General features: G+C 48.1%; 1 protein-coding gene across 10 annotated transcripts in view; it reads left to right on the forward strand.

The window, feature by feature from the left end:
• Positions 1-20,685, forward strand: part of WNK2 (WNK lysine deficient protein kinase 2) — a 141,473-nt gene that overhangs the window by 26,273 nt on the left and 94,515 nt on the right. For all 10 annotated transcript variants that reach the window (XM_082401031.1, XM_082401032.1, XM_082401024.1 and 7 more), the window contains 3 exons: positions 15,942-16,114; positions 16,348-16,568; positions 20,035-20,192. In XM_082401031.1, the coding sequence (XP_082257157.1) occupies positions 15,942-16,114; positions 16,348-16,568; positions 20,035-20,192 (552 nt within the window). The remainder of the gene's footprint in view (positions 1-15,941; positions 16,115-16,347; positions 16,569-20,034; positions 20,193-20,685) is intronic.

Genomic DNA, 20,685 nt, shown 5'->3' on the forward strand with positions numbered 1-20,685 from the left:
CCCCACAGGCTCTGTCCTTGGTTGAGGTGTTCATCTCAGCTGACCCATGTCCATGGTGCGTCCATATCTATCTTTAGGTGTCCCTGTGGGGAAGTGGCCTGGGGCGGGGCCAGCCCTTCCTAGAAACCAGACTTGTGGTGTGGTCAGGTGTAGGGGTGGCTGCCGCCCAGCCTCTGCTTGCTGGGCCTTGGGGCCACCTCAGGCTACTGCTCCTGGTTGGGGGGTTGTAGGGGAGCCAGGGCTGGCGCAGGGAGTGGCCAGTGGGATTTCTCTTGCTAGCTCCCATGCTCACCAGCCTCCTGTTTGCATTTCACACCATGATGACCCACTGCTCTGGCCCAGGGTGCCAGGGTTAGAGCAGATGTTCCCCTGAGAAGAGCAAAGCCTTCCCTCCTCTCCCTTGGCTGCCATCGTCCTGCATGGGTCTGCTCCCCTGGCCTCCTGGTTTCCCTTGCCCCACTGCCCTGTTCTCCCTTGTCCGCCTGCTTCTAGGAGAGAACGGACCTGAGTTTGGTACCACCCCCATTAGATCTCCATCCTTTCCCATTGTATGGAGGGGGAATAAGTGCGGTGAGACCACAGCTGTAGAGTCAAGACCCCATGGCCAGGCCAGGAGTGACTATAGATGGACCGTGGAGGGCTGACTCCCCAGGCCTTGCCAGGGAGGCCTGCTCAAGGCCGCTGTGACGGGAGGAAGTGTGTCTCGGCCGTGGCCATCTGTCATTACCTGGGACTCTCTGTGGGCTGGTTCAGGTCTGACTGGCCCGTGTGAGGCCTGAGGTCCCATAAAAGGTTCTGTGGGGTGGAGGGCTTGGGGGTGGGTACTGCAGGAAGGCTCGGGCCTGCCCAGCGAGTTCCTGCCCTTGGGGATGCTGGTGGGCTGTGGCTGTGTCCCTGATCAGGTGCTGCCTCCCCCCACCCCCGCCCCCCCCAGCCTGTCTGCTCTCTCAGAGATATCCCCCATCCCCCATCCGGTCCTCTTCCTCTGTTCGGCTCCTTTCCTCCACCTGTCCCTACCAAGTGTGGCAGCTCCTGCTGGCTTCTCACCGTGGCCTGGTCTGTGTCCTGCGATGAGGAGGGTGGGCGGGCCTGTGGTGGGTGGGGTCCTGTAGCTTGCCCATGACCCAGAGCCTGGGATGGGGCATGGGGCAGAGGCCTCCACCCCAGGGGTGCCCAGCACAAAGGGCCTGTCCCAAAACTGACCCACTGTGTTCATGCCAGGGATAGGGGCTTCCTAAAGGGTGGGCGGGGGGGTCACCCCCCACCCACCCTGGACCTCACCTCTGACCCTGCCCAGAGTAAAAAGTAATGCTAGACCCTAGTGAGGGTCTGGAGATGGGGCTCCCATAGACGGGGTGGCACACACTATGTCCATAGAAATGGAGGAGGCCCTGATGGGGCTGCCAGCTGGTCCTGAAGAACTGCTCTGTGCTGGAACCATAACTGCTGCCTCGCCGCATCTGCTGGCTGATGTGAACCAGAGATGAACAGAACTGATGCTGGCTCAGCCTCAGTCGAGTGATAATTAAGGTTCACCAATGGAGAATGTGTGAAGTGATAGGGAAAAGGCTCCACCTGGCTCACTAAGATCTGCGTGTTCAGTCACGTTTGTTAACTGTTTGATCAACTATGCACTACTCTTTTGTAATAATAACTCAGTGCAGAAGAAAAACGTTTGGCCCTCAAAGCTGTATGACCATAGGAAATACAAACCCTAAATTCCAACATGCATCATTTTATGAAAGACAAATGTGGCCAGGTGATCAATAAAGACTTTCAGGAAACACTGTATTATATTAGGTTTTTGGAGTGGAAATAAGAATTTGCACTTGTGTATTTTTATAATATAGCTGGAAGACCATGAAGTTCCACGGAACCATTTCATAGAGCATTAAAATAATAACGGTATTTATGCTGGAGATGACGGTATTTATGCGGCTGGTCCAAACTGAGATATAATCTAAGTGTAAGATATACACTACATTTCTAAGACATAGCATTTTTAAAAGGAATCTTTAAAGTCTCGTTAATAATCTTACATTAATTAGGGCCGCCCCTTGAACAATATGGGGGCTACGGGCACTGACCCTCCACACAGTTGAAAATCTACATACAAATTTACAGTTGGCCCTCCATATTCATGGTTCCACATCCATGGATTCAACCATCCACGGATCGTGTAATACTGTGGCATGTATTTACTGGGGGAAAAATCCATGTATTAAGTGGACCCATGCAGTTCAAACCCGTGTTTTTCAAAGGTCAACTGTACATGTTAAAAAGATATTTTTGGTATATTGAGGTAAGGAAAATATATTATTAAAATTAACTCTACATGCTCTTTTTACACTTTTAATGTGGCTGTTAAACTATGTATTGCACATATGGCTCACAACACATTTCTGTAGGACCAGTGCTGCTCTGCCTTAGAGCACCGGCACTATGCAGTAGACTAGACGCTGAAAGGCTGGGCAGAGCTTCAGCAGTCTGACAGGGACTGCTGAGGAAGAGAGGCCTCAGCAAACACCCAGGCTTTAGTCTAGTCCCCCCAGGAGGACAAAGAGCTAGGAAAATGGATAAAATGGAACAGAGCAGCCCTCATGGAGATGCTGGAGTTGATGTCTTTTACAGCTACTTAAACTTATGACATAGTTGGATCCCAGCTCACACGTGGTGAAGGCACCTAGTTTTACATAGTCCTTCTGTAGGCGGCAGAAGGGGCGGGGCCCAGTGGGACCCTTGCTGCTGCTGGTGGCTCTGCCTTTTGTGGGAAGGGCAGTGGCCCGGGTGGCCTTAGAAGAACAAAGGCCCTTAAGGACACTAATTCTGAGTCATTTGTGCACCTAAATCTACCACCCCACACCAAAGAAGATAGTATTATTTATGAAAGCAGTGAGGGGCTGGATAGTGATGATCATGTTTCCTCCTCAGGGAATTACAAGCTTGTTGGCACCCATGAGAAAGAATGTGTAAGTGTTGGAGTGCCCGACCCTCCCTGACCTGTGTGTCCTCTGAGATTTTACTCTCAGCCCGTGCCCAGTGGGATCTTCCTTTTTCTGTGACTCCATAGACCCTTCATGTTGCGTCTACGCTTCCTCAGAAGTGGGATACCATCTTAAGGCAGTGGTAGGAGGACTTTACACTTTAATAATGATGCCTTTATTTTATTTTAGTTTAGTTTAGTTTATCTTTTATTTTTTTATTTTTTATTTTTTCAGAAGCAAAGGAAAGCTGTATTCTTTGATCAAAGAATGGAGAGGTGTGAGCTCTTGCTCTAGAGTACATGCTCTCTGATGCCTTTGTTTTAAAATGAATTAGAAAAAGCATACTCCCCTCTTCTGTGAGTTCACATATTTTATTGCTTAGATGTGGCTAAGGAGAGCACTTGAGTTTAAAAGAAGTGAATGTATTTTTAAAACTACAGTAAGGGGGGGGCCTTCAAGATGACGGAGGAGTAAGATGGGGAGATCACCTTCCTCCCAACAAATACATCAAAAATACATATACATGTGGAACAACTCCTACAGAACACCTACTGAATGCTGACACAAGACCTGAGACTTCCCGAAAGGCAAGAAACTCCCCACATACCTGGGCAGGGCAAAAGAAAAAAGAAAAAACAGAGACAAAAGAATAGGGACGGGATCTGCACCTCTGGGAGGGAGCTGTGAAGGAGGAAAAGTTTCCACACACTAGGAAGCCCCTTCACTGGTGGGGGCGGGGGTGGGTGGGGAAGCTTTGGAGCCAGGGAGGAGAGCACAGCAGTAGGGGCGCAGAGGGCAAAGCGGAGAGATTCCCACACAGAGGATCAGTGCTGACTAGCACTCACCAGCCTGAGAGGCTTGTCTGCTCACCTGCCATGGTGGGAGGGGGCTGGGAGCTGAGGCTCAGGCTTCGGAGGTCAGATCCCAGGGAGAGGACTGGAGTTGGCTGAGTGACCACAGCCTGAAGGGGGCTAGTGCACAACAGCTAGCCAGGAGGGAGTCCGGGAAAAAGTCTGCAGCTGCCGAAGAGGCAAGACACCATTGTTTCAGGGTGCGCCAGGAGAGTGGATTCAGAGCACCGCCTAAATGAGCTCCAGAGATGGGCGCGAGCTGTGGCTATCAGCTCGGACCCCAGAGACGGGCACAAAACGCTAACGCTGCTGCTGCAGCCACTAAGAATCCTGTGTGCAAGTACAGGTCACTGTCCACAACCCCCTGGGAGCCTGTGCAGCCCGCCACTGCCAGGCTCCCGTGATCCAGAGACAACTTCCCTGGGAGAACTCATGGCACGCCTCAGGCTGTTGCAACGTCATGCTGGCCTCTGCTGCCGCAGGGTTGCCCACATTCCGATTATAACTACTGTACCCCTCCCTCTCACCAGCATGAGTGAGCAAGAGCCCCGTAATCAGCCGCTGCTTTAACCCCTTCCTGTCTGGGTGGGGAACAGATGCCTGAGGGCGACCTATATGCAGAGGTGGGGCCAAAACCAAAGCTGAACCCCAGGAGCTGTGCGAACAAAGAAGAGAAATGGAAATTTCTCTGCGCAGCCTCAGGAGCAGTGGATTAAATCCCCACAGTTAACTTGATGTGCCCTGCATCTGTGGAATATCTGAATTTTTTTTTATTTTAATAATTTTTAAAATTTTTATAATCTTATTTTTATTTTTTTAATTTATTATTTCTTTTTCTTTCCTTTTTTCTCCTTTTGCTTCTGAGCCGTGTGGCTGACAGGGTCTTGGTGCTCTGGCCTGGTGTCAGGCCTGAGCCTCTGAGGTGGGAGAGCCGAGTTCGGGATATTGGACCACCAGAGACCTCCCGGCCCTACATAATATTAATTGGCGAGAGCTCTCTCAGAGACCTCCGTCTCAATGCTAAGACCCAGCTCTACCTAACAGCCAGCAAGCTCCAGTGCTGGACGCCCCATGCCAAACAACTAGCAAGACAGGAACACAGCCCCACCCATTAGCAGAGAGGCTGCCTAAAATCATACTAAGTTCACAGATATCCCAAAACACACCACTGGGCGTGGCCCTGCCCACCAGAAAGACAAGATCCAGCACCACCCACCAGAACACAGGCACCAGTCCCCTCCACTGGAAAGCCTACACAAGCCACTGAACCAACCTTACCCACTGGGGGCAGACACCAAAAACAATGGAAACTGTGAATCTGCAGCCTGCGAAAAGGAGACCCCCAAACACTGTATGTTAAGCAAAATGAGAAGACAGAGAAATACGCAGCATATGAAGGAGCAAGGTAAAAACCCACCAGATCAAACAAATGAAGAGGAAATAGGCAGTCTACCTGAAAAAGAATCCAGAGTAATGATAGTAAAGATGATCCAAAATCTTGAATGTAGAATGCAGAAAATACAAGAAACGTTTAACAAGGACCTAGAAGAACTAAAGAGCAATGATGAGCAACACAATAAATGAAATTAAAAATTCTCTAGAAGGAATCAATAGCAGAATAACTGAGGCAGAAGAACGGATAAATGACCTGGAAGATAAAATAGTGGAAATAACTACTGCAGAGCAGAATAAAGAAAAAAGAATGAAAAGAATTGAGGACAGTCTCCAAGACCTCTAGGACAACATTAAACACACCAACATTCAAATTATAGGGGTCCCAGAAGACAAAGAGAAAAAGAAAGGGTCTGAGAAAATATTTGAAGAGATTATAGTCAAAAACTTCCCGAACATGGGAAAGGAAATAGTCAAGTCCAGGAAGCGCAGAGAGTCCCATACAGGATAAATCCAAGGAGAAACATGCCAAGACACATATTAATCGAACTATCAAAAATTAAATACAAAGAAAAGATATTAAAAGCAGCAAGGGAAAAGCAACAAATAACATACAAGGGAATCTCCATAAGGTTAACAGCCGATCTTTCAGCAGAAACTTTGCAAGCCAGAAGGGAGTGGCAGGACATATTTAAAGTGATGAAAGGGAAAAACCTACAACCAAGATTACTCTACCCAGCAAGGATATCATTCCAATTTGTCGGAGAAATTAAAACCTTTAGAGACAAGCAAAAGCTAAGAGAATTCAGCACCACCAAATCAGCTTTACAACAAATGCTAAAGGAACTTCTTTAGGCAGGAAATACAAGAGAAGGAAAAGACCTACAAAAACAAACCCAAAACAATTAAGAAAGTGATAATAGGAGCATGCATATTGATAATTACCTTAAATGTAAATGGATTAAATGCTCCAACCAAAAGACATAGACTGGCTGAATGGATACAAAAACAAGACCCGTATATAGGCTGTCTACAGGAGACCCACTTCGGACCTAGGGACACATACAGACTGAAAGTGAGGGGATGGAAAAAGATATTCCTTGCAAATGGAAATCAAACAAAAGCTGGAGTAGCAATTCTCATATCAGACAAAATAGACTTTAAAATAAAGACTATTACAAGAGACAAAGAAGGACACTACATAATGATCAAGGGATCAATCCAAGAAGAATATATAACAATTGTAAATATTTATGCACCCAACATAGGAGCACCTCAATACATAAGGGAAATGCTAATAGCCATAAAAGGGCAAGTCGACAGTAACACAATCATAGTAGGGGACTTTAACACCCCACATTCACCAATGGACAGATCATCCAAAATGAAAATAAATAAGGAAACACAAGCTTTAAATGACACATTAAACAAGATTGACTTAATTGATATTTATAGGACTTTCCATCCAAAAACAACAGAATACACTTTCTTCTCAAGTGCTCATGGAACATTCTCCAGGATAGATCATATCTTGGGTCACAAATCAAGCCTTGGTAAATTTAAGAAAATTGAAATCGTATGAAGTATCTTTTCCGACCACAACGCTGTGAGACTAGATATCAATTACAGGAAAAAAAACTAAAAACAAACACATGGAGGCTAAACAGTATGCTACTAAATAACCAAGCGATCACTGAAGAAATCAAAGAGGAAATAAAAAAATACCTAGAAACAAATGACAATGAAAACACTACGACCCAAAACCTGTGGGATGCAGCAAAAGCAGTTCTAAGGGGAAGTTTAGAATCCTACTTCAAGAAACAAGAAACATCTCAAATAAATAAACTAACCTTACATCTAAAGCAATTAGAGAAAGAAGAACAAAAAAACCCCCAAAGTTAGCAGAAGGAAAGAAATCATAAAGATCAGAACAGGAATAAATGAAAAAGAAATGAAGGAAACAATAGCAAAGATCAGTAAAATTAAAAGCTGGTTCTTTGAGAAGATAAACAAAACTTGTAAACCTTTAGCCAGACTCATCAGGAAAAAAAGGGAGAAGACTCAAATCAACAGAAGTAGAAATGAAAAAGAAGTAACAACTGACACTGCAGAAATACAAAGAATTGTGAGAGATTACTGCAAGCAACCATATGCCAATAAAATGGATAACCTGGAAGAAATGGACAAATTCTTAGAAAAGCACAACCTTCCGAGACTGAACCAGGAAGAAATAGAAAACATAAACAGATGAATCACAAGCACTGAAATTGAAACTGTAGTTAAAAATCTTCCAACAAACAAAAGCCCAGGACCAGATGGCTTCACAGGTGAATTCTATCAAACATTTAGAGAAGAGCTAACACCTATCCTTCTCAAACTCTTCCAAAATATAGCAGAGGGAGTAACACTCCCCAACTCATTCTACGAGGCCACCATCACCCTGATACCAAAACCAGACAAAGATGTCACAAAAAAAGAAAACTACAGGCCAATATCACTGATGAACATAGGTACAAAAATCGTCAACAAAATACTAGCAAACAGAATCCAACAGCACATCAAAAGGATCATACACCTGGCTTCCCTGGTGGCGCAGTGGTTAAGAATCTGCCTGCCTTTGCAAGGGACGCAGGTTCAAGCCCTGACCCTGGAAGATCTCCCATGACACAGAGCAACTAAGCCCATGTGCCACAACAACTGAAGTCTGCGCGCGTAGAGCCCGTGCTCTGCAACAAGAGAAGCCACGACAATGAGAAGCCCTCGCACTGCAATGAAGAGTAGCCCCCGCTCACCGCAACTAGAGAAAGCCCACGCACAGCAATGAAGACCCAACACAGCCAAAAATAAATAAATTAATTAATTAAAAAAAGAAAAAGGATCATACACCATGATCTAGTGGGTTTTATCCCAGGAATGCAAGGATTCTTCAATATATGCAAATCTGTCAGTGTGATACACCATATTAACAAATTGAAGGATAAAAACCATATGATAATCTCGATAGATGCAGAAAAAGCTTTCGACAAAATTCAACACCCATTTATGCTAAAAACTCTCCAGAAAGTAGGCATAGAGGGAATTTACCTCAACATAATAAAGGCCATGTATGACAAACCCACAGCCAACATCTTTCTCAGTGGTGAAAAACTGAAACCATTTCCTCTTAAGATCAGGAGAAAGACAAGGTTGTCCATTCTCACCACTGTTATTCAACATAATTTTGGAAGTTTTAGCCACAGCAATCAGAGAAGAAAAAGAAATAAAAGGAATCCAAATTTGAAAAGAAGAAGTAAAGCTGTCACTGTTTGCAGATGACATGATACTATACATAGAGAACCCTAAAGGTGCTTCCAGAAAACTACTAGAACTAATCAGTGAATTTGGTAAAGTAGCAGGATACAAAATTAATGCACAGAAATCTCTTGCATTCCTATACACTAATGATGAAAAATGTGAAAGAGAAATTCAGGGAACACTCCCATTTACCATTGCAACAAAAAGAGTAAAATACCTAGGAATAAACCTGCCTAAGGAGACAAAAGACCTGTATGCAGAAAACTATAAGACACTGATGAAAGAAATTAAAAATGATACAAACAGATGGAGAGATATACCATGGTCTTGGATTGGAAGAATCAACATTGTGAAAATGACTCTACTACCCAAAGCAATCTACAGATTCAATGCAATCCCTATCAAACTACCACTGGCATTTTTCACAGAACTAGAACAAAAAATTTCACTATTTGTATGGAAACACAAAAGACCCCGAATAGCCAAAGCAGTCTTGAGAAAGAAAAACGGAGCTGGAGGACTCAGGCTCCCTGACTTCAGACTACATACAAAGCTCCGGTAATCAAGACAGTATGGTACTAGCACAAAAACAGGAATATATATCAGTGAAACAGGATAGAAAGCCCAGAGATAAACCCACTCATATATGGTCACCTTATTTTTGATAAAGGAGGCAAGAATATACAATGGAGAAAAGGCAGCCTCTTCAATAAGTGGTGCTGGGAAAACTGGACAGCTACATGTAAAAGAATGAAATTAGAACACTCCCTAACACTGTACACAAAAATAAACTCAAAATGGATTAAAGACCTAAATGTAAGGTCAGACAGTATAAAACTCCTAGAGGAAATCATAGGAAGAACCCTCTTTGACATAAATCACAGCAAGATCCTTTTTGACCTACCTCCTAGAGAAATGGAAATAAAAACAAAAATAAACAAATTGGACCAAATAAAACTTAAACGCTTTTGCACAACAAAGAAAACCATAAAAAAGACGAAAAGACAACCCTCAGAATGGGAGAAAATATTTGCAAACGAAGCAACTGACAAAGGATTAATCTCCAACATATACAAACAGCTCATGCAGCTCAATATCAAAAAAACAAACAACCCAACGCAAAAATAGGCAGAAGACCTACATAGACATTTCTCCTAAGAAGGTATACAGATTGCCAACAAACACATGAAAGGATGCTCAACATCACTAATCATTAGAGAAATGCAAGTCAAAACCACAATGAGGTATCACCTCACACTGGTCAGAATGGGCATCATCAAAAAAATCTACAAAAAAAAAAAAGTACAAACAATAAATGCTTGAGAGGGTGTGGAGAAAAGGTAACCCTCTTGCATGTTCGTGGGAATGTAAATTGATACAGCCACTATGGAGAACAGTATGGAGGTTCCTTAAAAAACTAAAAATAGAACTACCATACGACCCAGCAATCCCACTACTGGGCATATACCCTGAGAAAACCATAATTCAAAAAGAGTCATGAACCACAATGTTCATTGCAGCACTATTTACAATAGCCAGGACATGGAAGCAACCTAAATGTCCATCAACAGATGAATGGATAAAGAAGATGTGGCACATACATACAATGGAATATTACTCAGCCATAAAAAGAAACAAAATTGAGTTATTTGTAGTGAGGTGGCTGGACCTAGAGTCTGTCATACAGAGTGAAGTAAGTCAGCAAGAGAAAAACAAATACCATATGCTAACACATATATATGGAATTATTAAAAAAAATTGTTCTGATGAACCTAGGGGCAGGACAGGAATAAAGACGTAGACGTAGAGAATGGACTTGAGGACACGGGGAGGGGGAAGGGTAACCTGGGACGAAGTGAGAGAGGACCATTGACCTATATGCACTACCAAATGTAAAATAAGTAGCTAGTGGAAAGCATCCGCATAGCACAGGGAGATCAGCCTGGTGCTCTGTGACCACCTAGAGGAGTGGGATAGGGAGGGTGGGAGGGAGATGCAAGGGGGTGGGGATATGGGGGTATATGTATACATATAGCTGATTCACTTTGTTGTACAGCAGAAATTAACACAACCTTGTCAAGCAATTATACTCCAATAAAGATGTTAAATAAAAAAAAGAAAAGAAAAGAAAAGAACCTTTATCTTCCAGAAAAACCACACTAAATATTAAAGGGAACAGGTCACAACCCAAAGCATGAGATATTACCCTTTGTCCAGAGCTCTCCTTTGCTCACCTTGTGGAGCTCAGCTCTTGAGAGAGGTCAGGATATCTCCAGTGAGCCACCTGCCTGCTGCCCCTGCAGCCGCCAGCCCCTGTGCTGACATAAACCACAATCAGCCCACTCTTCCTGGGACCTCACTCCCTCCTACAGGATGCTTCTTCCTGGGATCCCTACCCTGACAGTGCCCTGGGTAGGTGGGGGCTGCCCTTCTCCCCAAGCCATGGGGGTGTTCTCTGGCTCAGGGGTGCTCCTAGCTGGCCCACCCACCTATCCCTTTCCTCTGTTTTTTGGTGCAGTGTAATTGTGTATTTATCTGTTGCCTGCCACTCCCTTCCCCCCTGAGATTGTCCACAGCCCTTTCCTGCATGCCCAGAGCCTCAGTGACCATATGGTGACTGAGAGAGGTACACGACCCTTGCCAGAAGCAGGAGTTGGGGGACCAAACATCCTCTTCTCCACTGACATCTCCACTCCCTGTGCACCTACCTGGACCCCAGACTCTGCGCCTTCTCTCTGCTTCATGGTGAAAGAGTGGTGAGGAATGGGCCAGCTCTGCAGCAGGCTGAGTCTGGGTCAAATCCTCTAGACTTGGGAAGGCTCTTCCCACCAATGGAATCCGGGGCCTAGAGTGTGCAGAGACACTAGGCAGGGCCAGTGACCCCCACCCTTGGGCCCACTCTGTCCCCAGAGCCCCTGTCGTGGAGTGATTCCCTGTACATGGGACTGTTCTCAACAAAGACCCTTGAGGCTTTCTTTTGTTTTATGACCAAATGGGGTTGGAGAGAGGTCCAGGTTGCCACCCCCAGGACTCTGGCTGTTCTGGGCATTCTCTCCCAGCTACTCATGTCCCGCCTCTGTACTGTGTGTGTGGATCCTGCCTTTCCCTGGCAGGACTCAGGGCCGCTGGGCAGCTCTGCTCATCATGGGGTTGGTTGGGCTTTGCCTGGGGAAAGGAGATGGTCGCAGAATCCCCTGTGAGCAGACAGTGTGGCCATCTGGGTCTAATGGCTTCAGCCCTCATTGGTGGTGGTGTTGGGCAGAGCTGGTCCCTGGGTGGCCTGGGAGGGCCTGTCGGACCCAGGGCTTTCTTCGTCTAACCACCTTGGCCACCCGTCCTCCCTGTCCCCACTCTGAGGGTGCCGTCCGTGACTGGCTGGACCTTTTCCCTATAGGAGACAAGAGCCAGCATTGTCCCAGAATGCTTTTATCCTTTATAATCTGATTGACTCTTGCCATCTTTACCCAATAAATAATTTACCAATAATTTATCCACCACCAGGGACCTGGCGGGAGGCAGGCTGGTCTAAGAGAACTCACCTCCCTGTGTGGTGGGGGTGAACTGTCCCATAGCGATACTCTGTGAGCAGCCAGAGCCCACCACTCAACACCAGACCTCAAGAACAGCCTGACTCTGGCAGGATTTGGGGTTCTCAAAGGGATCAGGTGCTCTCTTCCTATCCTGATTCATGACTTGAGCCCCCAGCACATCAATTACTGACTTCACCCCATAAAGAGTGATGATGCATCAGTCACTGGGGTGGTCCTGCCTCCATGGAGTCACTGAGCTAATGGGGCCAGCCAGCAATCAACAAACAGTGGAAAGGACCCCGGCCAGCTCTGAGAGGGGGACACTGGGCAGCACACTGCGGCGGCTCTGGGCAGTTCTCTGAGGACATGCCAACTGACCTTTTAAATTATCAAGCAGTGTGTCACCTAGTTAAAAATAGCGCAGTGGCTTAGAACATAAAATAAGGTCTGCTCCCTCCCACCTCCACACCCAGCCCAGCTCCAAGAGGCGCTGTCATTAAAGAGCTGACTTTTGTCTTATACTCAAGTCTTGGATTTATCCTGTTTAGCTGGCATCTAAAAACGAAAACTATAGCATATGCAGGGCACATATGTTAGCTTTGTTAGTTACGTTATTTATAACATGAACCTCTTGCTCCGAACTATAATATAATGAAATCTTTAACTTTGCTGTTGGTTGATGCTGAAATATTGGCAGAAACAATTTTTATTATAACTATAAATAATCCTGTGAGTTTCCTCTAGAATCAGTGACCAGACCATTGGAAGGTCTAGTAACTGAAATATAACTGAAACGTCATCGTCCAAAGCTGTCTGTTGGGGCAGGGAGTGGCACAGTGGGGCAACCCCACGTCCTTTCTGGTTTCCTTCTCCTGGTGCAGCCAAGTTCAGTCGTCCATTGTGGGCCAGTGGAGTTGGCTTCACCAAGTTCCCTTCTGTGTTGTTCTGTGTTTTGCAGAAACACTTCCAGTAGCTGTTTCACCTAGGGTGCTGGGAAGTAACCTTTGGGTTCTCGAGTGTCTGAGAATAAGTCTTTGGGCCTCGTGGTTTGATGTCCCTTTGGCTGGTGATAGAATTCCAGGTTTGAGCCGGCACGTTGAGGATGTTGCCAGTGTTGCCGGTGAGACTGGGTGCCTGTCTGGGTGTTCCTCAGCAGGTAGAACTTGATCTCAGTCTTTGGGAATCTCACTTTTGCTGGAATGAGACTGGAGGTGGGTCATTTTTCATTTACTCTGACCTGGCCTTGGCACATGCTTTTATTCTAAATAGTTCTTCTTTTAGCTCAGGGAAATGCTATTCTGCTATCTTCCTCCTTCCTGATACCTGTTTTCTGCTCTTATAACTCCTGTTCCTTGTTGTTAGGACTTCCAGCTGGTTCTTTCATGTCTCTTGATGTTTTTCTTCTATTTCTCTCATTTGGTTTTCAGATGCTTTCACTTTATTTTTTACATTTGAAAAATGGAGGTATAACTTACACATGATGAAACACAGATCTTAAGTGTATAGCTGATGAGCTTTGACAGATGCATGCGAAGGTGTAACCCTTGTCCTCTGTTATAATGTAGAGTGTTCCCGTCGTCCCCCCACACCTCCCCAGGTTCTCAGCTCCTGCATCTTCCCCCACCAAAGAGGCAAGCCCTTGTTCTGGTTTCACCCCCACGTGTGAGTTCTGCCTTTTCTGGAGTTTGGGAGATATTATGAATGGAGCTGCTGTCAATCCTTTGTTTTGAGGTGGTTACCTTGGAGGGGAGTGGCTGGATCTAGAGCAGGGGTGAACCTGCCAAGGGCTCACTGAGGCTTGTACCAGCTTGCACTTCCAACAGCTGTGTGCCCAGAGGGAGCCCAGCTGCTCTCAGATGCCCAGTGGTTGGAATGATCCATCTTTTTATTTTAGCCCTTCTGGTGGGTGTGAAGTGGTATCTTGTGCTTGTCATTGGCATTTTCCTGGTGACTCATGATGCTGAGCATGTTTTCATGTGCTTATTGACCGTTTCTTCATCTTCTTTTGTGACTTTGCTGTTCATGTCTTTATTGTTGAGGTATGGGAGTTCCATCTGTATTCTAGATGTAACTCCCATGTCAAATACACGTATTGAGAATACGTTGGTGGCTTGACTTATTTTCTAAAACAAAGCATCACCTTTGATGAGTAGAACATGTTTCCATGTTATTGTCTTGGTTAAATGGTTACTTTTTTGTATTTAGTGTTTCATTAGATTACAGAATATCTTATTCTTAAAGTATGGAGCTTTAACTTGCAAAAGCTCTTCCTTGATTGTTTCTTTTTAAGGAGAAGCTGCTCTTATTTATGTGTGTCAGCCTCTTGGATCTTTATGAGGACATGAACTAGATTTTCTTTTTGGAAGTCGCTTTTGTCCCTGAATTATTTGTTTTTCTGGGATCAGTCTTGGTATATCTTTGCTCTGTTGGTGATTATGCCGTCCAGTCCCACTTGTGCGTGGAGTGTCTGATGAGGGTTTGTTGGGGTGGGCCTGGCGGGAGGGAAAATGCCTAATGGGTACAGTGCCACTTGGGATAGAATTCCTTAACCAGCTGATCTCGTCATGATTCCAGGGCCCTCCTCTTCTCTTTGGATTGGTTGGAGTCTGGCTTGATGTCCTCTGAGGTCTTTCAAAGGACCCGAGGGGTTTTGGCCTGTGATTTTTTCAGCTCTGTTTCTCCCTCCATTTGTCCAGATTTATCCATTTCTGTCTTCCTAGAACTCCTCAAAACTTGACGTTTTGTGTTCATTTGTATTTATGTTTCTTTCTGAGAGTCCTCCTGGTGGGAGGGTGAAGGCGTGGGCTTTGTGGGCTGATTGGGCCGTGATGGAGGTGACATTGGGGGTACACACTCAGGCTTGGGGAGAAGGCCGTGCTGGGGTCCCTAGAGGTAAGATTCATCCATGAGTTGAAGTTGAAAACAACAGAGCTCTGAGTGCTCTGAGGTGGGAATCCTTTGGAAGGTTTTGGGAAGGGAAGGGCTAGGATCTAGGCTGCAGGGGCGGGATGAGGCAGGGGGCAGGGTTGGTGATGGATGGGGGTCAGGGAAATGCTGGAGCAGATGGGGTGGGGACAAGCAAGGTGCTTGCGGTGTTGGAATGTGCTGCGGGTGTCAGTGGTCTTCCTTCAGAGATGTGGCTGGAGCATACTTATGGGCGACACCCCAGAGGTGGCTCCTAGTACTTTGATGGTGGTGTTATAGTTCCCCACTTAAACTTAACGTCCAGCTTAGTGCTCAGGGTGCAGGTGTTCCCAGGCCCCAGGAAGTGTGTCTGCCATGTCCTCTAGCACTGATGCGGGCATGGCTGGGCCTCTGCTCTTCTTCTCTGTTCTTGTCTCTTGTCTCTTGTCAGCATCTCCTGATTTTCTGGTTGTCATCTGCTGTGGTTGTGAACATATTCTCAAAGTTATGTGTAAATTAGAAGTAAACGGATGCTTCTTTCTTTTAATAATACTCAGTAAGTAGGTGTGGAGGGAGCAAGGTTTCAGAGCTGTTTTTAGGGGACAAGCTCATGAGTATTGCAGTGTGGGTTTTGGAGGTGTCTCTGGTTCCCGGAGACCATTTTGCCTTAGCCCTTCTTGAGCAAGGAGGAGCTCATTCAGGATCAATGAGGCTTCAGGGTCTGATGTTGCAGATGCTGGAGAACCGGGAGCAACTTGTGCCGGCTTTCTAAGTCAGAGGCCTGCTCTGCTCTCTGTGGATAAAGAGGGGAAGGACTTGGGTCAGACTTCCCCCGACCCTAGATGTCTAGTCCTTTCCATCTGCTGTGCTCTGTGTGTAAGGAGACGAGCGAGTGGCCTGGCAGATTCCTGGCCCTGGCTCCCGGGAAGGCCTCTGCCTGAGGCTGCACAGGGCGTCCCTCTCAGCCTGTGTGTGTCTCTCCCTAGGACCGGAAGCTCACCAAACTGGAGAGGCAGCGGTTCAAGGAGGAGGCCGAGATGCTGAAGGGCCTGCAGCACCCCAACATTGTGCGCTTCTATGACTTCTGGGAGTCCAGTGCCAGGGGGAAGCGGTGCATCGTGCTGGTGACTGAACTGATGACCTCGGGGACGCTGAAGACGTGAGCGTGCCACCTGCCCAGCCAGCCGGGGCCTCGGGGTGGGCTTGACCCAGGGCTCAAGAGTCGCGATGGCCGAGGCCCCAGGCCTCCTATCTGCTTGGGGTGGTCCTGGCTGGTGTGGCCAGCACCCCTCTCTCAGAAGTGCCCCTGTTCGGGTGATAAATACACAGCCCCCAGCAATTGGAAGCCCCTTCCCCACACGAGCCGTCGGTGAGCCACACCCCCACCCGCAGGTACCTGAAGCGGTTCAAGGTGATGAAGCCCAAGGTCCTGCGCAGCTGGTGCCGGCAGATCCTGAAGGGCCTGCTGTTCCTGCACACCAGGACGCCCCCCATCATCCATCGGGACCTCAAGTGCGACAACATCTTTATCACCGGACCCACAGGGTCTGTGAAGATTGGCGACTTGGGCCTGGCCACCCTCAAGAGAGCATCCTTTGCCAAGAGTGTGATAGGTAAGCCCGTCTCCAGGGCACCTCCCCACCCCTCGGGGTCACCGTCCTGCAAGAGTGAGGTGCGCTAGTTCTGCTCCCTTCCTGTGCCCCTGTGCCAGGCTGCAGCCCTGGATGCCCTGTGAGTCCCTTGGCTCTGTCCCTTGGGTGGTGAGGCCGACTGGCACCAAGGGGCTGTTGGTGCTGTGGGTACTTGGGAGTGGGAAGGAGGTCCGGAGGACAGAGGGATGTGGGGACTTTGTGGTCAGTGAGGCTGGAGCTGGCTTCAGTGGGCTGGGGGGTGGGTAGGGTGCCCCAGGCCCTGAGGCCCACAGAAAGTAGCCCTTGGGGTACTTTGGGGCACAGAGTGAGCGTGTGGGGCATGGGGGCTGAGGGATTCCATGTGGATGGCAATTTGCTGGCCGTTCCTGCCTCTGCATTTCTTGTCCTCCTCTGAGAAGCCGCTCTGTTGCTGTAGTTGCCACGAGGAGATGGTCTGTAGCTCGTGCCAGCCCCGTGTGAGGTCCTGCTGTGGTCCTGATACACAGTGGGCACTATGTGTCCACCAGGCCCGGTGGGAGCCCCTCCAGGCTTTGCAAAGAGAGTGCTTGGAGGGACTGTGGGGCAGCCATTTACGGGGTTCAAGATGTCTGGAAAGTGCCAGTGTGCTGCAGGGTCAGGTGGCTCCAGGATGTGGCCCTGGAAGCTTGGATCAGGTGGGATTGGGAGAGGCTGTCCTGCGTGCCATGATGTGAGGGCTTCTTCCCACATAAGCAGAGTGAGAGGGTGATTCAGGGCTTTGCGAGTTCATGGTTTTGCTGTATGGTTGGAGACAGAACTTGACCTGTTTGTGGAAAATGAAACCGGTGGGAATTTGGAAACTTCTCTGGCAGGGTAGTGGGTTTGAAATGTGACATCTGGGGTAGGGTGGCCACTGGGGGTGCCCTGTGGACGTGGGGCCTCCGGCTGAACAGGGAAGCTGAGTGGTAGGGCAAGGGTTGACCCAGGCCTCAGTTCCCTATCTGTGAAATAGGTGGAGCAGGTGAGGGTCTAGCTGTGGGACACACCCCCAGCCTGTGAGCTGCTGGAGGTTTCCAGGCAGGTTTTGCAGATTTGGCCTTGGCAGTGGGGGTTTCCTTGGTGCCTCTTTTCCCTCTTGGAAATGGACTTTCCAGTTGTTGGGGTGCGATGAAGCCTGGGTGTTTCCAGGAGGCACAGTGAGCCGCACAAAGGGTGCCTGATTTCATGGGGTTCCCCGGTCACCCCACCTTTTGCTCAGCTGGAGCCCACGAGGCTCCACACTCATTGTCAGTGGGGGCTGATTAATGCATCTAAATAGGCCCTGGCCTCAGCAAGGGGCCTCAGCTGAGTGGGGGGGGGGTCTGTGGTAAGGTGGGGGATCCGCCAGGATGACACTTTCCCTTCCATGCTGTGTCCAGGGTACCTGCGGGGCGGCTGATGCTGTGGACCCATTCTGGGTGCAGCCGTCAGAGAGGTTTTGTGCAGATAAGACGTGGCCCACTTGAGACATCTGGGACGTGGCCCACTTGAGACATCTGGGTGGCAGCCTCCCAGATGCTACCCATGACCCTTGTGGGGTTTGTCCCGGAGGGCCACTTGGATCTGATGCTGTCATGGTGTGCTCTCACTGCGTTTGTGCTGGGTCCTGAGTGGGTGGAGCTGAAGTGGGCGCAGTCCTTCCTGCAGGTGTTCACAGCCATGGAGGCTGGGATGTGGGGGATGTGGGGCCATGGGGCTGAGGAGGTGTGCCCAGAGGTCCCTGGACAGACACGTGTGTGTGTGTGCCAGCACACACACATTCTTATTAACATTTAGATTTAAATGGCTACATTGTAAGGAAGGAGAAGAAAGTTCAGTGTCTGTGGCCCAAGCACATGTGCAGAATTGGCGTCCCCCACCATCCCGGATTGGTGGAGCTGGGGCCCACACACACCCACTGCCCACCCTATCCCCCCCAAAGCCAGGACATCTGGGGGCCTTGGGGTATTTCTTGTAAAGCAGCATTCCTGGTTCCCAAGGGTCTCAGGAGAGACTGAGCTGGGTGATTGGGAGTCCTGACCAGGTGAGTGGGGTCCCCCCAGGCCAGCTCAGCTCCCAGCTTCTTGCCAGCAACCCTGAGGCTCCTTTCTCCCTCTTCCCCTATAGATGGATATAGCCAAGTGCAAAAAATTTTCAGTACAGTCATATGGTTCAAAAGCCCAAAAGGATGAAAAATTCCTTGTGCAAGGTCCCTTGAACTCCTGTTTTCTCTCTACTCATCATTATTTCTGATGGGATCTTCCAGAATTCTTTATGCGTGTGTGTAAATCATAACGTAGATTCTTGTTTTTCCCATTTTTTACCCAAACTGTTAACTTTTTTTGTTAAACTTATAGTACATCTTAAATTGAAATTACAGGTAAAGGAGAAAAAATTAAAATCACCCTTAATCTACCTGCATCCCAGGCCCCCCCACAACCCCCATGCTTTTTAACCCAATAGTTTGCACTGTTTTGCATCTGCTTTTTAAAAAAATTGGAACATTTTGAGAATCTTCCAAAGTCAACAAAGATGGAGTAGTGAAAATTAAAAGCAGCCTTATTGAAATTGATGGCCCCTTTTCTTTGCTTTCAGCTTGACAGATGCTCAACTGGACCTATTTTAATAAAAGGAGTTTGTGATTTTTAAAGCAAATGTTTGTTACAGGAAAATTAAAAACACCAGACTAGTGTAACTAAAGGAAAAATCAGCCGTAACCCCACCTCCTAGTTGAGTCATTTTGGTCTGTGCTTATCGTTTTATATGGGATGGTCAGCATGCATGTGCAGTCATATATTTGGCTTATTTTACTCAGCCTATGTGAGTCTCTCATATCCTTAAAAATTCAGAGTAAGCGTTATTTTAAAATCTCTTGTGCTTAGAATGGATGGGCAGTTCTCACCATAACACCTAGCTGGTACCTGCCAGGTGAATGGCACCTGCCCAGCTGTCCCCAGGCAGCCATCTTCAGTGAAGATGATCACTGTCTGGGCTGCTGGGTGCTCTGCATGTCTAGGGACATGGGAGGCTTTCTGGGGTTTTGCAGTTTAAGGAGCTATGTGGTGGCCACATGTTTTTGTCTGCTCGGGGTTATCTGGGCCTGTGGCCAGGAGGGGTGTGCTTAGGCTTCTGCCTCAAAGAGGCACCTCTGCCATTTCTGACACAAACCCTGTCTCCTGGGAGGTAATGGTCTCTCAGCTCTGTGGTCAGGGGATGGCACTGTGAACTGATCCAACCTGGAATCAGGAGGGTCCAGGGGGAATTTTGGGGAACTTCTGTCAATAAAGCAGAAGCCTGTTTGAATCCTGCATTCCAGGACCAATGACAAGGAGCATGGGGGCAGGGCCAGCCCTGGCTTGTGGATGGGGGAGGAGGCATGGGGCTCTGAGAGGCCCAAGGGTCTCCTGGGCCCAGTGACCACTGACCCTGCATCTTTTGCTCCTGGGCGCAGGTACCCCTGAGTTCATGGCGCCAGAGATGTATGAGGAGCATTACGATGAGTCTGTGGATGTTTATGCCTTCGGGATGTGTATGCTGGAGATGGCCACCTCGGAGTACCCCTACTCGGAGTGCCAGAACGCCGCCCAGATCTACAGGAAGGTCACCTGTGTGAGTCCACCGGCCACTGTGACGGGCTGTGCGTCCCGCGCTGGGCTCTGTGTGCTTTGTAAAATCCTCACAGAAGCTGTGTGAGGACGGGAAGGAAGCCAGTTTACAGATGGGGAAATAGAGGCTTAGTGGGTAACTCAGGTCTCTGAGCTGCGGTGGAGTAGCAGCAGTTGTAATGTGGGCCATGGGCGGATCCTGGAGGCTGTCACTGGGGCCTCACGCAGCTCTGCGGGGCTGGAGCACCGAAGGGGCCTCTCCAGGAGGTGCCCAGGCCGCCTGTCCATAGAACCCCTCCTCTGTGCCACCTGGGGGCTGCTGGCTTTCCCACCTTCTGGCATGTCCCCAGGCTTTAACTGGACAGTTTCAGTTGTGAGAACAGCATCCTGTCCTCCCCCTGTGGCTGTCCCGCTGGGTGGGGAATGCAAGGCGAGCATCCAGGGCAGGGCGGCTGGGGCTGGGGCTTTTCTGGGCCCTGGCAGCTCACTGTCCATTT

This window comes from Balaenoptera borealis (assembly GCF_965194805.1).
Source record: "Balaenoptera borealis genome assembly, chromosome: 8".
NCBI classification, from domain to species: domain Eukaryota; kingdom Metazoa; phylum Chordata; class Mammalia; order Artiodactyla; family Balaenopteridae; genus Balaenoptera; species Balaenoptera borealis.